Raw genomic sequence first — 17,971 nt, 5'->3', positions numbered from 1 at the left:
AGAAGGTAGTTGCGAGTGTGGAAAACCGTGGAGAAGAAGTAGAGGAAAAAGAAGAAGAAGAAGAAGAAGCTCCGATTGTCGACGGCGCCGTCCAAGTTTGGCCGGGAACGATTATTCGTTGACGACAAAAGAAATCGGCCAAGCCAGACGGTAATAGCTACGATTATCATATTCGATGAAATATCGTTGGTGGGCGGACGTACGCGTCGCTACAAATTGCGGGGACAAAACTAGTTTGTCGCCTCGTACGTCCTCGCCGAGCAATTTACGAATCGGAAATTGCCGAAAATAGGCAAACCGTTGCGCGATCGTCGCTGTTTTCCGCCGTCGAATTCGACAGCTTTTCGCATTCTCGGTTTCGATGCTTCTCCATCGTAAAACCTTTCGATTAGTCGTCGATTAACGTGGACGCTTGGTCAAGGCACCGCACCACCGAAGAAACGTTAACGATGACGAACTTGTAAAAGGGAGAAAAAAAAGCGATCTCTGGAGATCAGGAAACCTCGTGTAAACGTTTCGTAATCGATCGGTGGCCAACGCACGAGGCGGACGTCTAAATTACACTCGCCTGTTGGGACGATCGAAAGATAATTATCCATAATTTTACATTTCGATCGAAATATCGTATTACGGTTGCGAGTTTTTCCCTCGAACCGAGCGTTGGATGGTCCGTCGTTACAAGAATGATCGATATCGTGGATCCTTTCGGGAAATTACGTAAGTAACCTCGTCGATTGAACTCGTCTCGTAGCTATTCTAATTGCGCGGCTTCTTTTTCAACGAGTTTGCGAGTCACGTTTGCTTTACGAATAATCGATGAGCACAGTTTATCGTAAGACAACGTCAACGTTCACGTAATTTGTGACGATTTAACCGGCTACCTGGATTACAAAAAAATCTAACACAAAGCGTTTAATTTATTCTGCATCGATCTGTTGGGAGGACAGATTTGTCGTACCTAAAGAATATCAAAAAATTGTTGGATCGTTTCGTATAGAGTATCTGATGAAACGTATTTTTCGCGTTCGTGGAACTTTCGAATGCGTTTAGTCGACGGCCAACCGGATTCGCGGTTGAAGAGATCGACGGCTAAAATCCCCTTCGACAATTGGCGAAACAAAAAATTTCCACGTTGGACGAGACTTCCGGCTGACAGATCCTCTTCGAAGACTAGGAAAGTTGCACGCGGGGCTGTCGATTCGCTAAATTTAATCGGGAATTCGTATCGGAACGATCCACCGCACCGGTCCATGGCCGCTCAGGTGATTCGGTTGTCTCGATTTCAAGGCTGACGTTGAATAGTCAGCCGTGGAAAAGTCAATTTGTAATGCAACGGCCACCGCTCGAACTTAATCCACGAGCGCGCAAAAGTAATTCCGGAGGGCCGCCCGTTCGGCTACGAACGGCTGCGAGTCGCTGGAAATATCGTTCGAATTTCTAAACTGTCTATCGTGAGTTTCGCTCTTCCCTGTTTCCGCGGAATAATAATAATAACAATAGTAATAATGATAAAAATAATAATAATGATAATAATAATATAAATAACAGTAATAGCGGTAGCAATAATAACGGCAATAATAACGCTCGTAATAATAGCAATAATAATAACAATAACAGTAATAACGACAGAGCGTTATTACGCGTAATAATTTTCAACGGCGTAATCGTTAAGACAGGACGTCCCAGGGTAACTGCGCCTATAATCGTTATCGTTACGGTTTACGCCGCTTTCTCTATGTTCCCTTCGTTCTTTCTTCTCCTCCGCGTCTCCTCCCTCTTCCCTTCTTCTCTTCTGACCTTTTTCTTGCTATCCTTGTTCGTTATTTCTATTATGGTAAAATTTTATTTCCGAAGGTTCCTCGAATTTTCCCGTAGGAAGGAAAATTCGTTTGCGAAACAATTAATCTAATGGTTAAGCGATCTAGGCCGATGGCGAATACACCCCTTTCTTGGAGAAGCAATCGTATCGCGAAAACCCTAGTCGAGCGCGAAGTAGGCATTTTGTTTGGTCGTTCTTTCACTGGCGAGAAGACGCTTACTGGAAAAGGGTTGGAAGGATGGTGGGTCGGTTGGTAGTGGTGGCACACATACTCGAAAGAGAGCATTAGTTTCAACGATTATTAGAGTTAGTCCTAGCCGAATGAGTTTCATAAATGCCTCGGGAAAACTCTGGGCGTATACTTGTATTTATACGAGCGGTTGGTCGGAGGGCGAGGGGAGGACGAACGAAGAGGTCGTAGGAGCGCGAGGATAGGAAGAGAAAGAGAAGGACGGCATTCGCGGAGCCAAAGTATCCGTCGTTCCGCTTCGTCCCCAGGGGTTGGGGACGCACGGGCTCGCGCGAGTACGCTCCTTCTCTCTTCACCCCCTTGCCCCTCCTCACCGTTTCCCGTTCCTTTCCGTACTCTCCGCTTGCCTCCTATTATTATTATTTTTTATCACAATATTTGCTTTTCCCACATTCTGTTTTATGTTAATGGTCGCTGCCTGCCTCCCTCCACTCGCCCCGTCCTCGCTCCTTTTTCTCGCTGCTTCCCGCTTCGTATGCATGGCCTCGGGGAACTTTTAGCATTTTGTCTCGAATTTAAAAAGTTTTTCCGTCGCTCCCGTCCTTACCCTCTCCCCCGTTCTCCTCCTTTTCTCTCTCTCTCTCTCTCTGTTTCTCTTTTCTCGATTCTGCTGTTTCTGTAAAGCAGGCCCCCACGTCACACCGCAATTCTCTGGTTCCTCGTCACCTACTCTCTTCGTTTCGCTTCCGTTTCTCTCCATCGTTCCTTTCGAAACATCTTTGCTCCTGTCTCTCGCTCGATTCGTCTTCGCGATCGTGGTTTGCGGGAACGTCGCGTTTCGAGTATTTATTATTTACCACGAATCCTCGAAGATCGATGGTTGACAGAATAAGTATGACGAGAGAACAAGGGAAACCGTATCCTCCAAGTTGGCAACGGGAATAAAGTTTCGCGATACAGATTCGACGCGGAATCGATCTGTTCCGCGACGAGGACGAGGACGACGGGGGCTGTGTTCTCGTGGTTCGCGAGACGAAAGGAAGAAAAGGGGGTACGCACGGTTGGCGAACGTTGCCGTCGAAGCAAGGAAACGTAGGCAAGAGCGTAGTTTCTTCGGCCCGAAATCCATAAGTTGAGAAATTTTTCGCAGAGTGGAAAACTTTCGAATAATACAGCGTTCGGTCTCCACATCCGTGCTTCGCCGCGAAGTTTTGTAATATATTACGCGTTTCTCTGGCTCGTCCTGGGCTTTAACGGCGCTGCACACGGTCCGGGAACAAATTGGAATTTTTACGTCTGAAACTCGGTCGTCACTCTTTGTACTTCTTTCTTCTTGTTCCTCTTCCTTCGACCAGGATTCGGTTCGTCATTGCCGTTTCTCGAATTCTTTTTTCGATATCGTTTCGTACTCGCAGCTTGCGGTTCCTATAGTGGAACGTTTAACGCCGATGATTTGAGAAATTTTTGGTAGATTAGACGAAACGTCGCGATCTTTTCGAGCAAGAGCGGTGAGCAAAAGCTTCGTTCCCGTTTCGTTCGGTTGCAACAGAATTATTTTGCCGTCGACGAATCTCTTGGAAACGAACAGAGGGAGAGAATCGGTTTCGCGGCGAGTAGAAATGGCCGTTTTATCGGCTCGAAATCGATCGATTCGCGCACCGTAGTCTCGCGCAAAATATTAAAACAAAAAAAAAAAAAAAAAAAAAAAAAAACAGGGAAGAAAAAAGTAGAGTGAAAAAAAGGGAGATAAAGGGAGAGGGAGAGCGGGAGTAGAATAGAATTCCTCGTATCCCGCTCCATAACTTTTGATGAGTTTCAGCGAGTCGAAACCGTGGCGAGATGTGGATATAATTTTATCCAGTTTTTTATTGCGGACATGTTGAACTGGTAAGGGCTTCGATAGCGGCAGCTGAATCGGAAATATTGCCCATAAATATCGGAGATACCCAACCAGCCACGTGTAACTTCACGCACGTGCAGCCTGGTCGCGTACGTACGCGCGATTCTCGGCTGTGTGGTATCTCGCGGATTCGTATAGCGCGCGAGCATCCCGCACCACACGCGAATTGCCTCTTCCTCTGCCTCTGCCTCTTTGCCTCCCCCTCGCCACCCGCCTCCTATCTGCCGTGTACCTGCAGATAGCCGATTCGTATCGTCAATCCTGGCTATCCTATATATACGCACACCTATACCCTGTACCCTTCACAGTCTGGTATAGGGCCTACGTCCCTACCGCGTCCCGTATCTATTCCGCGACGGCTCTATCGCGAAATGGATTTTTTTTCAAAATCGTGAAAGCGCTTCCGCCCTGCCCCTTCATCGCCCACCCATCCTCCCTCCTTTTCCATCCCCTCGCACCGTTTGCCTCTGCTAGCCGCGCCTCGCATACCACGCTGGCAACCGCGGTTACGCTGGAAAAAATGTTTCGAATTCCTCGAATCGCCGCGATTAGTTTCCGTCTCGATTGTTCCGACCGCTTCGACCGCTTTCGACCGTTCGACCGAATATCCTATCCGAAAGCTCCTTTGCCGATTCGATCGCGACAAAAATCAGGAACGCGTCCGTTTATATATTTCGACGGGTTCTCCCCGCGTCGCGTCGTTCGAAGCGTGCGAAACGAGTCTCGGCACGGTCGAAGCGCGACAAAAGGCGAAGAGTGGCTCTTTCATTGGCCGTGGTAGAAAGCGCGAAATAAAAAAGGAACGTCGCGAACGAAGTGGCTGGATCGGGGGTTGGCAGAGGATGCTGTAGAGGTGGAGGGAGGATAGGAATAAAGGAGGCTTCGCATTATTTTAAACGCGGACCTCCGACTCTCCCATCCTCCATGCCTGCCTGCCTACCTCTCTTCCTCCCTTTTCTCTTTCCGTTGCCGCTTTGCCAGCGGTTTTCGGCCGGGAAAGGTTTTCCCCGGATAGGCGCGCACCAGAACAAATCGCTGAGAACCGACGCGTTCGCAGAAACAAAAAGAAAAAAAAAGGAAATAAAAGGAAAAAGAATAAAGAGAGGAAAAAAGGCCGTAGAAAATTCGCGGCATCGCGGAGATAGATAGGCCCGGAAAACGGTTCCCGCTTTCCGAGACGCTTTTCAACGACACCAGCGTTGTTCCCGAGGCGCGATCGTGATCGCTTGATTCCTCGATTGCCTGTGTTTCTTTCGTTCCTCGTTCAAACCGATCGTGAAATTATTCTCTTCCAAAATTGATATAAATGATCGAGCAAGCGTAAACTCCGTGAATCGAATAGCCGAAGAATACCTTGGAGAGAAATAAAAAAGGAGAATCACGAAGTTGCAGGGAAATGTAGAGGGAAACGATCGCGATGCTTTCTTCTCGATAAACTTGCCGCTACGTTCAAGTATCAATCCCGTTTCGTGCTCGAACAGGTTGGCGGGATAATCGTGCTCGACGACGACGACGTTCATGGGGCGAAAAGGTGGCGGTAAATGGGTGGCGAAGTAACGCGATCCAAAGATTCCGACTCGTCCGTGGGATGCTTCGATGCTCCAGGCTGTGCAATGCTACGATGGTTCGCGCGACGCCATTCTCGGAATCTTTCGGGCCAATGCCTCGAACGCGTTTAGCATCCACTCGATGCTTCCTCCTCTCGGATGCTAAGTACGCCCTCGGATATGAACGTGATTAATTACCAGCAAATAGGAGCCGACGTAGATTGATATATCGAGCGTTCTTGCAGCTTTCCCGTCGATTTACGGTCGCATCTATGGGTTATGACAATAGGGACAGAAGAGGGAGCGTGGTGGGTGGAAGGGTAAGAGGAGCGAGGGGTTGGTATACGCCGTACGCGGTTGTCGTCCTCGATAGGCCCAACAGAGAGAAAGCGGATGAATAGATAGCTGGATAGATAGACGTATGACTGGACGGTTGGAGGAAGAGGAGAGATACATGGTATCGATGGAAAAAAAGGCGGGTCTTGTTCGTGAAAAATGACAGATCGTGAAAAAACTTTGGCAAGAAATTACGAACGTTTCGGAATCGTTGGAACGTTAGCCCGATATTTGGGATCGCGATAAAGCATCGAGCAGCGTTCGGTTACCGCTTTCGCGGCGAACGACCGTGAAAAAGAAACGAAATGGAACGGTACGAGGATAATGACTATTCCCTGACTCCCTTTGCAGCTTTCCCGATCGGGATCGATGGCGAAGGAAACGAGGTTCGAGCGGCGCGTCTAGAAATTCCCGAACGACGTAGTTGGAATAATAATTAGTCAATTAATTAACGTACACATAATTATCAAGGAAGACGCGGAAAGCGTAGGTGGGGAAGGGAGGTTGCAAGTGCCAGCTGTCGCTTCGTCGGCAGCGTAACTACCATCCACGCCTCGTTCGGTTTCGCCTTCGATCAGGAATTATTCAGGAAACTAATTGTGCGTGAAGTCTGCCAACGCGACCCTCTGCCTCTGTTTTACGCCCCTCTCTTCCTTCTCTCATCTCCCATCCCCCTACCCTACATCCTCCCCCTTAACCCTTCCGCACCTCTACTCGATTTCTCAGTCGGTTTTACTCTTTTTCCCCGATACGAATACTTTTCTCTCTCCCTCTGCCCGTTTCTCTTTTCAGTCTCCTCTCTCGACTCGACCCGACGCAACTCGATTTGAGTCGAGTCGAGTCACTTTACCGCCCGCGTAATACTTCCGCGGTCTTCTATTCTCCGTAACCACCCACACTCGGGGTCGAAGCGCACCTGTCAGAAATGGCATTCTTTTTTGCAATATCCTGCTTCTCCAGGCCGGTAAGAATATGACGCATCGAATATAAAAAAATATTCAAAGTTCGATCCCTTAATATTGCCCCCGGACCTTTTAGATCGTTCTCGACAAAACCGTGGAGCAACGAGACGAAGCGACGCGACGCGGCACGGGGTGGATAAAGTATGCGGTGCGCTCGGAACACCAGATCGACGAGCTTGTGTTGTACGAATCGTATCTGTATGCGGGCGAATCGGGGCCGTGCTCTAGTAATAACTGCACTCATCTATTTATATTAATTATCGCCGATTAGCAATACCAATTAATCGCATTATCGTGGAACTCTGGTAGCGCGCGCGGTCGGCGGGGACGAGTAGAAGCAAAGAGCGAGCTCGGACGAACAGGACGTGGGTATGGTCGGATGAAGTAGCATGGTTGTTGTTGGCATAGTCGTTGCTGTCTATTGCCTCGTTGTCGGCGTTCCCTGTGTTGCCTATGCCGTTGCCTATGCCGTTAGTGGAAAGAGGGTGGTACGGAGGGCAACTCTCTAGAGCGGGGGTGGGATCGTGCCACCGTGGCACCAGCGACGAGTCGCTCCGCCTCGTGAGTAATTTACTGTTATTGGTCGAATTATGCCACGGTCGAATGCATATTTATGCGGTTAATTATAATTTATGATAAAGCTACGTCGTGAACGACGAGTCTGCCTGACGTAGCGATCCTTCGCTACGACGGATCGATCGAAACACCGAGTAAATGTTCATCGCTTTCTTCCGGTTGCTTGTTCCTAAACAAAATAAAAGCGAAAACCAGGGATATCCTCTTTACCGTTTCTTCTCGCGTCAGTGGTAATTAACCGTGACGCCTTTTCAATTCGGGGGGGGTTGTCGAACGAGAGCGTCGCGCCACGATCTCGAGTGTGGCAAGAGGGTTGATAGAGGGTGCGCGTGTAACGACTTAGGTGTAACACGAAAACATAGTATAAATCCGTACGAGTGGGAGGCGGTGTCGCGTGCTCGTAACGTAGAAGGAGTAGAGCGGATACGAAGGAGAGGAGCGGAGCGGACGTTAGGGATGCAAGAGTAACGGAAGAGGGCTGCTCGGAAAGAGGGGCCACAAAAAGCAACAGCTCGGGTTGCCGCATAATGGGGTTTTCATATTTTCGCCGGTGAATGGCATCGCGCATCGCTGAGTCGCGTAAATGGGAAGCCGCGCTACCAGCTTTCGCGTAGAATGCAGTCGCAGCAGCAACTGCAATCGCGAATACAACGGCGGCATCGACAACGAGGATGTCGACGGCGCCGCGGCTACCACGACGACGACGACGACGACGACGACGACGACGAAGTTAGCGATGAGCTTGACTAGCTCCGCCTGCCCGACAAATTAATAACTCGCGCGAACGGCCGCCGCGCAAACTCAACGGATTCTCTTCAACCGGCTCTCATCGTTTTTCTATTTTAATCGACTCCGTTTCCGCGGGGAGAGCTGCTTCTATCGCGTCGCACGAATTTACCGTCTTTTCACGCTCGTTATTATATTATCGTGCTCGATTATGACGGCGAGGAAACGCCGTAACCGGGAAAATTAATGCTTATACTGATGTAGAATGAAAGAAACGCGTTCGCTCGTCGCGTCGCTTTTGGAAGCTAAACACGCGTTAACGTTGCTGCAAACAAAGAAGAAGCGATCGTGAAAAAGATCGTGGTGGCTCGTTGCTCGAATCGCGCGGATCGTTTGGGCTTCGAACGGTGTGAAACTGTTGACGTAAGAAGAAGGTTGTTTCGGCAAGTTGGTGGGATAGGTCCGTAAGCTGGCATATCTTACGACCATCGCTTAATATCGGCTGGGCGGTGCACCGCGTGTCTCGGCAAGTACAAGCGATAAATCGTGCGTCGTACGAGGCTATTTACGCGAGAAGAGTTTCCACCCTTCGACCGGTTTCCTTTTCTACCCACCGCCTGTGTCTTCTTCCTCCCTCCTACCTTAACCCCTAGCCGTCACCGTCGTCGTCGTCGTCGTCGCGACTTTCACGAGCTTAACTTTCCCTATCGGTAAGTGCGACCTAAAGCGATTTGCATTTATATTAAAATATTAATATAACGGGCCGACAAAGATCGCGTTGAAACAGAAAGCGAAGCTACCTGAGGGAGTTGGTGGTTTCTTTGCTCGCGTGTGGCCGCTTAAACGCGTACGCCGAGAATAGAAGGATGCGAGAGCGCGGGAGTAGAACGGAAGAGCGTTCTGGGCGAAGGAAGTCGGGCAGAAAAGGGAAAGGCAACGGGCTCCTGTGTGCGAACGTGTGTGAACGTGTGGTGGTCGGTGTTTCGAGCGTTTCGACGCGGGACGGAAGCCGCGTGAAAAAGAGCGTACACGCGGTCGTATATCGTGCCGCGCGGACATTAATTCCGAAAGGAAGGTAAGCCGCGTACGTTGGTATATACGTTGGCGGTGCAAGTACCTTGCAGCTAATGTCACTTTGATTCTAGGTTGGGGCAGCAAGCCCGCGGTGCTGGAGGGGCTTCGGCATGCCCGACCGCTCGCAGTAGTAGCCCGTAGTCAGCTTCTCGAGGCTCGTTCGAGCCTCCCATACATATTCATAAATAAGATACTCGCTTTTTCTCCTCTTCTTCTTCTTTGCCACCTTCCTCTTCCCTTGTTCCCGTTCCTCTTTTCTCTTTCGCCGCCGACTCGGCCCGGTTCTACCCACTTCCACCCGCTTCCACCGGTCTTCCTCTTCTTTTTTCTCTCGGACGATCGCTTTGCCACGGCAACGGAAAAAAGAGCAAGTTTTCCCCTTCCGCGAGACGACGGGATATTTGCATGGAATCTCTGTTCTCCTGCCCGTTTGCCGCGTTCCAAGGGTCCGTGGAATTAAGACGCCGCGGCGTTGACGAACGCCGCGCCTGTCTCCCGCTTTGCTGATAAACTTGCCAGCTTTCTTTCACGTCGCGTTTTTTTCGCACCAGATATCGAAACTTGCGGAGACGACCGGCTCGTCCCTCTTTCGCGAGCGACGATTTATCGACGTAACCGAGTCGCGTTCCTCTTCGGAAAAAAGGTTCGCGATACTCGACGGAATTCTTTCAACGATGTTCGAACTCGATAATCAGAAGAAAGACCAGGATTGAGAAGGCCGCGCGGGGCCGAGTAGAGCGATAATTTTCGTCTGAAAAGCATAGTAGAGTCGTGTCCGGGATTCTGTATATGTTGGATACGGTTTTCTTCCATTTCCCACGAGACCGACCTTCGCGGTTCCTTCCACGTGTTCTCCGGCATCAGATAACAGTATCCTATTAATCTTGTTAATTATTAGACAAATTAACATTCCTAATTATCGTTCTCGCTTCCATTCTCTCGTGCTCGACGTTTATTGCCCGCGCTCGTTGGAGCCTCGTTAGTCGGTTCGGACAGCCGGAGCAATAATAATTATCGGACCGTCTCGCTTTTTTGCCACTGCCCCGGAACCTGAAACAGCAACGGTTGTTATCGCGCTTTTTACTTATTAAACCAACGCCAAGATTAACCAACTTTCCGAGATTCCGCCGGTTTGTTGTTGATCGCAATCGACAAAGGAATCGAGGATATTCTGTTCTCCCGCTTGTTTCTAGCAGCGTAACGCGCCGAGCTTAAATCTCCCGGTTTTCGCCCAGCGAAAGCTACTCGGTGTTAAACAAAAAAAAAGAGGGTTGGTCGATTTGAAGGGTGGTACGAGTTCAAAGCGCGAAAAGTTGACGCGGTCGCGGAAAACGTGCGTAGAAAGTTGGGAGAATGGCAACGAAACGAAACGAAACGAAACGAAGGGGTTAGTGGTGGTGGTGGTGGCGTGGCGTGGCGCATTAATGCGTCGCGGTGCGCTGGCCCGTAGGCCTATGGGGTAGGTCGCGGAAGAGATAAATTTTCCAAAGACTTCTCATCCATTTGAATGCGAGGATCGCGCGGCGCGAGTAGAGCTTGGCTCTTCTTTGTGATGCTAACGACTAGCGTTACCTGCAAATATGCAACGAGCCCGCATATTTTCCACTTAATTGCATTTTCGTATTCGCCGACGTGCCAAGAAGCACCGGCGATTCTCGATCCCTCCCTTCGAGCTGAACGTGTCAGAAAAGGGAGGACCATTCTCGCGTGGACGACAGTTTCGCGACTTACATATTTATTCCTGCGATCTCGTGCCGCGAGATCGGAAATTCAAAACCTGTCGCGACCCTAACGAACGAATCGTTTTTCCACTTTCTCCCTTTGGTCTCTATCCCTCGTTAAACGCAGACCGATAATTCTTCTCTCTGATGTTTTTGAAACTCGCGCTTCGAGAATCCACGTTCTCGCGATCCTGGTATCATTTCGTATTGTAGGTTAATCTATCCTCCAAGGGCAAAAATTGCAAGTTGCTACGAATGGTAAAGGGTTTCGTTACACGGGTGAAATTCAAGAAGAGATGATAGAGCGCGGAAAGTCGGTAATATGATTTGGTCGATGATGGAGGGAGAAAGGAGAAACGAACGTCTAGCAGATAAAGCGCAAAGGGGCCCGGTCGCGTCGTCGAGGAGTAAAAGTGTTTCGAAGGCGGAACGCGTCAAGTATGAATCCTGAAAGGATACGAGTTTCATTTCCCGATTGCTCGGCGAAAGGTCGCGTTATTTCCGGACGTCGCGGAAACCGAACTTTAATTCTCAGCTTCTGGGTATAGAGGAGAGACTAGGTTGATGGTAACGCATTCGTTCGCGTTCTCCAGCGATTCCGCGCGTCTCTCCTAGGTCCGCCTCGTTCGTCTCGCCTCCTCTCCTTGCCAGTCCCGTCGGTCTCGCCGCAACGACGCCATCGCTCTTCTTCTTCGCACCCTCCTACCGCGACTAATTGACGCGGGGTTGGAAAATCAAGATGGCCGACCTATTACGCTTTCAATCTCGCGTCCCCCTGCGTTGTACCCCGGAGGCAGCATCCTCCCTAAAAATAAATATATTTCGCGCGCTCCAACGCTTCGTTCCGATTCTTCCGCCCTCTTTGCCGAATTTCGGCTTCCCTCCTCTCTTTCAAGCTCGATCGTTGGAGAACGGATCGTCGCGTTTGTCGGGGGCGGGCGAACGGTTCATCTTGCCCAGGGACACGTTTTGTCGGGCTCGTACACGATTCTAGGGCAACCATGGACTCGTTATTTCGACGCAAACCAATCGGTTATACCGTGCGGGCAACCGTCTCGGTCGGAAGGTATTACAAAGTCATGGGGCGCCATTGAAAATTCCATTTTGCGAAATTTGTTAGAGGCTCGCGTAAAAAATAAAATCACCGACCGTAGCTCCGCTGTAAAAAAGAGAACTCTTTCCTTTTTTGTTTTTTTTTGTTTTTTTCGCTCATCTTCTCGGCTTCTCCTGTTCCGTTCGTTTATTTATTTTTGTAATTTTTTTTTTTTTTTTCATAGGCAAAGCAGAGAACGATTCGCATGGGGTAGCGAAACGGAGGATAAAGGGAAACGAGAATCGAGTCGCGTAGTTTTATTTGCGAGCCTTAACGAAGAAACCTCGTTATCTTGGGGAAGCACGCTCGCTCATGATCGTGTCGTACGGATAAACGCGGCGGGCGGGGATGGCGACGATTAGGCAAGGGTGGAGGGTACGCGGGAAACGAACGAACGAACGCTTCGGAACGAAGCGGCAGGGATTTGACAATTTCTCGCCAATGACAAGCGGAGACGAGAAATTGCCGCGGAATCCGTTCTCGCCCCCTCCGGCAGTCACTTATTTCCTATTTACCACCCTTCGTCTCTGTTCCGTTGGCCCCCGTCGCCACCAACGACCCCTTCTTACGCGTGAATCGTCCCTCGATATCTTAACCTTTCCCGCGATCTATCCAAAATGGCGGCTTTAAGATGGCTGCCAAGCTTTCCTCGCTGGAGAACCTTTTCGTAAATTCTTTACGATTAAACGGGCAGACCGAATGTCGCTGCTTAATTATTTGACTAAAAAATTAAATTGTCGACCGGTGAGGTGTGACAGCGGCTTACCGATTTGTTTGGATTACGCGTCACGTTTCTCCGAGATTGGCCTACATAAGCCGCACACGGCGTCGACCTTTTAAGCTCGTCTCGAAGAATTCTCGTCAAATTACCTAGAGTTTCTGTTTTCTTTCGTACCTCTGATATCCTTTTCCGCTTTTCCGCCCGCTTCCTCGAAGCGGCGAGGCAGCTCTCATTGTGGGCGCTAACCTTTTTATCGTTTAACCGGTCCGCGTCCAGCCTTCTCACCCCTGCTCTCAGCCTTTCCCTCGTTCGCACTTCTTTCCTCTTTTCCCTCCCGTTTCTCTTGCTCGCTTCCTCCCTGCTAATATTATATTATCTCGTTTCTTCGTCGACCTTTATAATTTTTTCATCCGTTCGACTCGTTCCGACTCACCCTCGTCCACGTTTCTCCGTCGTTCGGTCTACGTTTTCTTTCTTCGTTCGCGGTCGATTTCTTCGGTCTTTTCTGTTTCGCCCCGGTGTCCTTGTCGCGGTTCCTCGAGCAGCCAAGAGTTTTCTCAATCAGCCCGTTACCACGAAGTAATTCGCGGCGCTAACCTCGTTAACTCCGTGGTCGGGCACAACTTTCGAACCTTCGCGAATCTTGCTCTCCTTCCCTCTCTTTTTTCTTTCGTTCTTTCTCTTTTCTCCCGCGATTCGAGACTTAAATCGTTCGGAAGAGCGAGCTTTTCCTTCGAAGCAACCAGCTTGAGGTACCGTTCCGGCAGATCCCTGGAAAAAAGACGCGTTCCCGAGCGATGAAAAACCTGGTCGAAGCTTAGTAGAAATCGATACGCGTTCGACAACAAATTATAATTTCTTGTCGTTCTCGAGCGGAAAAACAGTGTAACGCGATTGCGAGAAGAACGACAATTTTAGATTTTATAGCAGTGATTGGTAGGATCGGTCGAGTGCCGTATTTCCGCATCAACGTACTCGATGGAAAACGAAAGAAAGAAAGGAAGCGGAGCTCGTGCGACAAAGTCGCGTGTCGCAAACGAGGAATTGCATCGGGTTTTGTCGTTAATGTTACGTATTAGTCGAATCGGCATAAGAAACCGAATAATTGCGGCTTTATCGGTACGAGGGAAATAGCAGTGTCGCGGAGAGGGGTAAGAGAAATGGTTCGAACGCGGCGGTAACTGGTCGTGTTTCTTGGCGGCTAAACGAGAGATAATGGAGTTCGGGGAACTGGAGTTGCGTATCGCGAGAGGAAGGACGCATTACGGAATTACGATTTTAAACGGCGTCGAACGGACGGACGGACGATAGGAGCGGCGTGAAAAATAAAACGAATCGAGAGGGAAAGGGTCGTGGGTGGCGACGGAGATGGGGGACGAAGGAGCGAGAAACGAGAGGCAGGGAGATACAAGAGCTTCCGGTTTGTCCCCGGCTTTCCAATATTCTTCTCGGTCGACGATTGGAGATCGAATTGTCCGTTAATTGAAATGATTAATTGTCTCACCTCTGGCAGCCCTGGTCGAACGGTTCGCGTTCCCTGATTGCTTATTTACAAATAGGAAATTCGAAAATGTGCAGAATCGCGCGCGCGTTCCTGGTCCCGGAACGCGGGAAAGAGGAAGCCTCGAGCGGAACGAAGAGCGAAGGCGACGCGACGCGACGAACGGGGACTCGTTTCGCGTCCGGCCTGCACTCTGTGTCGAGCAACGGTGCACAGCAGAGCGAGAAAGAGAAGAAGAGAAAGGGATAAAGAGAAAGAGACAGGTTGATCGGACTCGTACGGGAGACACGGTAGGCGGCTAGGCGGTGTTGGTGTATCCGTGGGAAAGGGGGTGGCGATAACTCGGATACTCGCTCGCTCACCGAGTTTCCAGCGATGGGGTGGTGGTAGGGGCCACGAGGTGGAGGCCATACGAGGGCCGCAATATCGTAGGATATTACGAATTTGCTATTTTCCGCGGCGACCGAATTGAAACTGGGATTGTTAATTACTCGATGATTATCGCAGGCAGAATCGAAGTCGCGCCGAAATTGCAGAAATCGAAATTACTTTTACGATCCTCCTTCTCTTCCTGCTTCTCTAACCGGCACGCCTAACTTTCCATCTTTTCCACGATTCCTTCCACGGCACGGTAGTTTCGCGCACTTTCGTCCGTGATCATCGATCTTCTGGAAATAAGCAAATTTCTTCGCGTAGTTGTTCTTGAAAAAGCAGAAACGGACGCAACGGGCGATGGAGATATAGGTAGGAAATGGAGGAGGAGGAGGAGGAGGATGAGTGGATGGCAACGGTAACGGCACCGGGCAAATTGAAATTCGTAGATGCGGTGCGGCTCGCTCGGCCAATTGGAATGCAGAATCATACCGGAAATGCCGAGTAATGCACCAATCAGAATCTGGGAATAGTTAGAGGCCCGGATGATTAGGAATGCGCGCAATAACCTCTGATTAATGTGATCGGTGTATGGTATATGCCGTGTACCGTGGCACGACGGCGTCGGTGGCGTCGGCGGCCTCGGTGGCGACGCCGGCTCGTTGCTCCATCCTTTGCCAAGACTCGGCTGCCGCTTACGTGAATACACCCTCTTGCCCTCCACCCCTATTTCTCGCTCTCTTACTCTCTCACGATCGTACGCACTCGCGTCTAGTCTCATCTTTCTCCCCTTACGCCCTCTGTCCACCCTCGAATCCCCTCCCTCGATAACTGCCTCCGTCCTCGTTGGACAACCACGTTCACCCTCGGTAACTCGGCTTCTACCCGTGTACGATTACACGCGCCTTACGCGCGTCTACGTGTACGTTCACGCAAATTCCATGCACACTCGCTTCGCTCTATCTACTATATATGTATACCTAGCTACGGCTAGAGAGAGAAAGAGCTAGAGACCGTTCTCCTCTACCTATTGCTATGTACGCCCGTATAACATATCTGCGTCCACAAGCGGTATAGTTTGTGCAAGAGCTTGCCATCGGCCGGTTGCGAACGAGAGAACCTGGGCCTGTTTGGCAGCATGAGAAGGAAAGGGGCGGTTCGACGAGGCAGAGAAGGTGGAGAAGGGTTAGAGGGTGCAGCGTTCGAGCACTCGCGTGGGGGATGGGGGAGTATGCATTTACATAAATACATAACGCGGGTGCATACAATGTTAGTGCTATGCTGTCAATTCTACCCTTGCAGCGAGGCAATTCTGAGTTATGCCAGAACGCCATGCCCTATGACGGGCCTCCCTACCTCCCTCCCTCCCTCCTACTAGTATGCGGCTCTACCCTTCGCGCCCGCTTACCCGTATGTTTGTGCCTACCGTTCTCCGCGCCCCTTTCCACCGCCACCCCACAGCCCAATCCCTGCGCTACCCTTACTACCTTCACCCTCACCTTTCCCTTTACTCCTGAAAGCACCGTCTCTCGGTGATTGCAACATTCATCTTTAAAGTTTCCTCGACGAGTTGCCGAATCGACGTTCGGTTCGACAGTCGCTTCGCGAGAAAAAAACCAGTGGATTTCGCTTCTTCGAGTACGCCGTACTCGCGGTGCACCGGGAACGATCCAAAATCCGTGGACGATTAAATTAACGGTTGCCGGTTCGTTTAAAAGCAACGACCGGCTAGAGCGCGGTGGTTTAATCGAAACGCGAATTGAAAGCAAAACCGCGAGCCAGCTCGAGTCTTTGCACGAACTGCGAGCCCATTAAACGGTCCGCCACTTACGCTTACATAATAATAATAATGGTGAATAACGAGAAAGCGTCTTTGTTCCAACGGTTGTTTTTCCAGAGTTGCTGTGGGGGCGGTAAGGGGATTGGTAGGGGGAGGCGTGGGAGCGTCGGTAGCACCGGTGCGAAATTAAAACTACTAAATCTCTTTCGGCGAGCGTTATAAAGCGATGTCCCCTTCCCGGTCTACATTTCCTGTCGGTGACGATATCGAAGGTGGCAGACGCGGAAAATTCTACGACCGGAACTACGTCGCGATCATATTTAATAATCGATCGTTTGTTTTTTGTTTCAGGTGAGTACCTACCATCGATGATTCTGTTTTGAAGCGTGAACGTCGAAGGATCGAGCGCGATTAGGTAGGTGATACATCTTGGTTTTTAACCTGGCACGATTAATAACGAAGAATACGATTTCGCGGCCGTTCGATATCGAAGCCAGTGAGAAATTTCAAGTCGTTTCATTTTTAAACGTTTGCTCGTTTCTGTATCCACGCGTTTAAATTATTCGCAAGATTCAGATGGGAATTCGCGGTAGAAAATCCTAAAATATATTATATTTGTTCCACTATCGGTCAAAGGTCGCGGACAACTTTCCGTGATATTAACCTCCTTTCCGTAGTGTCCTCGTTTCGAATTGTTTCTTGCAATTCCTTCGCGAAATCAGCGTCAATCATTCGCGATCCCCATTGTCGTAGGAACGTTGTTTCGCTGGAATCTTTTCTGGTACAGTTTATTGGCAAGTATCATCGCGTGATTTTTCGTCCATTTTCGAGGATGCGGGCCGCGTTTAAACGCAATCTCTGGCGACGTTCTGCCAGATCGCGTACCGTACAGTGCACCCTAGCAGATAGCGGAACAGTAGTGGAGTTGGCGGCTATTCGTCTTGGAAAAGGAACGACGTTCAACGACCACCGTCTACGAGGGTGCACACAGTCGTATCCGGCGAAACAAATATAAAGTATAAAGCATAAAGTATATATTAATGCTCGACAGTTTCTTCGCAAACGGTGCGCCCGCCGAGATAGCGAAACTGAGGCAAGGACTGCCAGAGAAAAATATCCTATGAATCATTTATCAGTCTGGTTACGTTGGAACGTACGCGTCTGTGTTAATACACAGAACGCATACGCACGCTTGTATTCGCGAAATGCGCTCCGTACGAGCAAGGGATTGCCTTTTTATTCTGCTCTAACTATTTATCGAAGCATCGCGTCTAGTCGATGCAGCCTCCTTCGAGTTGGCTCGATCTCTTTGTCTCGGCTAAATTTTAAATTGCTCCCAGTAATGTCCGTTGACTTTCGAGAAATTATACCCGTGAAGTGACGATTCGTCGTCGGACAAGCTGGATCCTGGAACACGATCGAAGATGGAGCGGAAAAGAGATAAAAAAAAATAGGAAAGGAAGGTCAGGTTGGCGTTTCGCGCGAATAATATCGTTCATCTGTGCGTCGAAGGTTAGCGCGAGAAGGAGAGTGGTACGAATCCCGGATACGGAATCGAAACATCCCTGGTACCGGTAGTGACGCTTTATTGCGATTTTTATATTTCATTCCGTTGGGGTCCGGCCCGATCAAAAGCACTCTGCAGTATGCATG

General features: G+C 49.8%; 1 protein-coding gene across 6 annotated transcripts in view; it reads left to right on the top strand.

Annotated features, from left to right (window-relative positions):
* LOC117607365 (protein bric-a-brac 1) overlaps positions 1 to 17,971 on the top strand; it is a 125,214-nt gene that overhangs the window by 48,094 nt on the left and 59,149 nt on the right. The window contains exon 2 of one of the 6 annotated variants that reach the window (XM_034331039.2): positions 16,670 to 16,710. The exons of the other annotated variants lie outside the window; for them this stretch is intronic. Coding sequence (XP_034186930.1) covers positions 16,670 to 16,690 — 21 coding nt within the window. The 3' untranslated portion in view covers positions 16,691 to 16,710. Of the gene's footprint in view, positions 1 to 16,669; positions 16,711 to 17,971 lie in introns of those variants that run through there. 6 annotated transcript variants of the gene reach the window in all.

This window comes from Osmia lignaria, chromosome 9 (genome assembly GCF_051020975.1).
Source record: "Osmia lignaria lignaria isolate PbOS001 chromosome 9, iyOsmLign1, whole genome shotgun sequence".
In the NCBI taxonomy this organism is placed as follows: Eukaryota; Metazoa; Arthropoda; class Insecta; order Hymenoptera; family Megachilidae; genus Osmia; species Osmia lignaria.
This window is presented reverse-complemented; position numbering and strand designations above follow the sequence as displayed.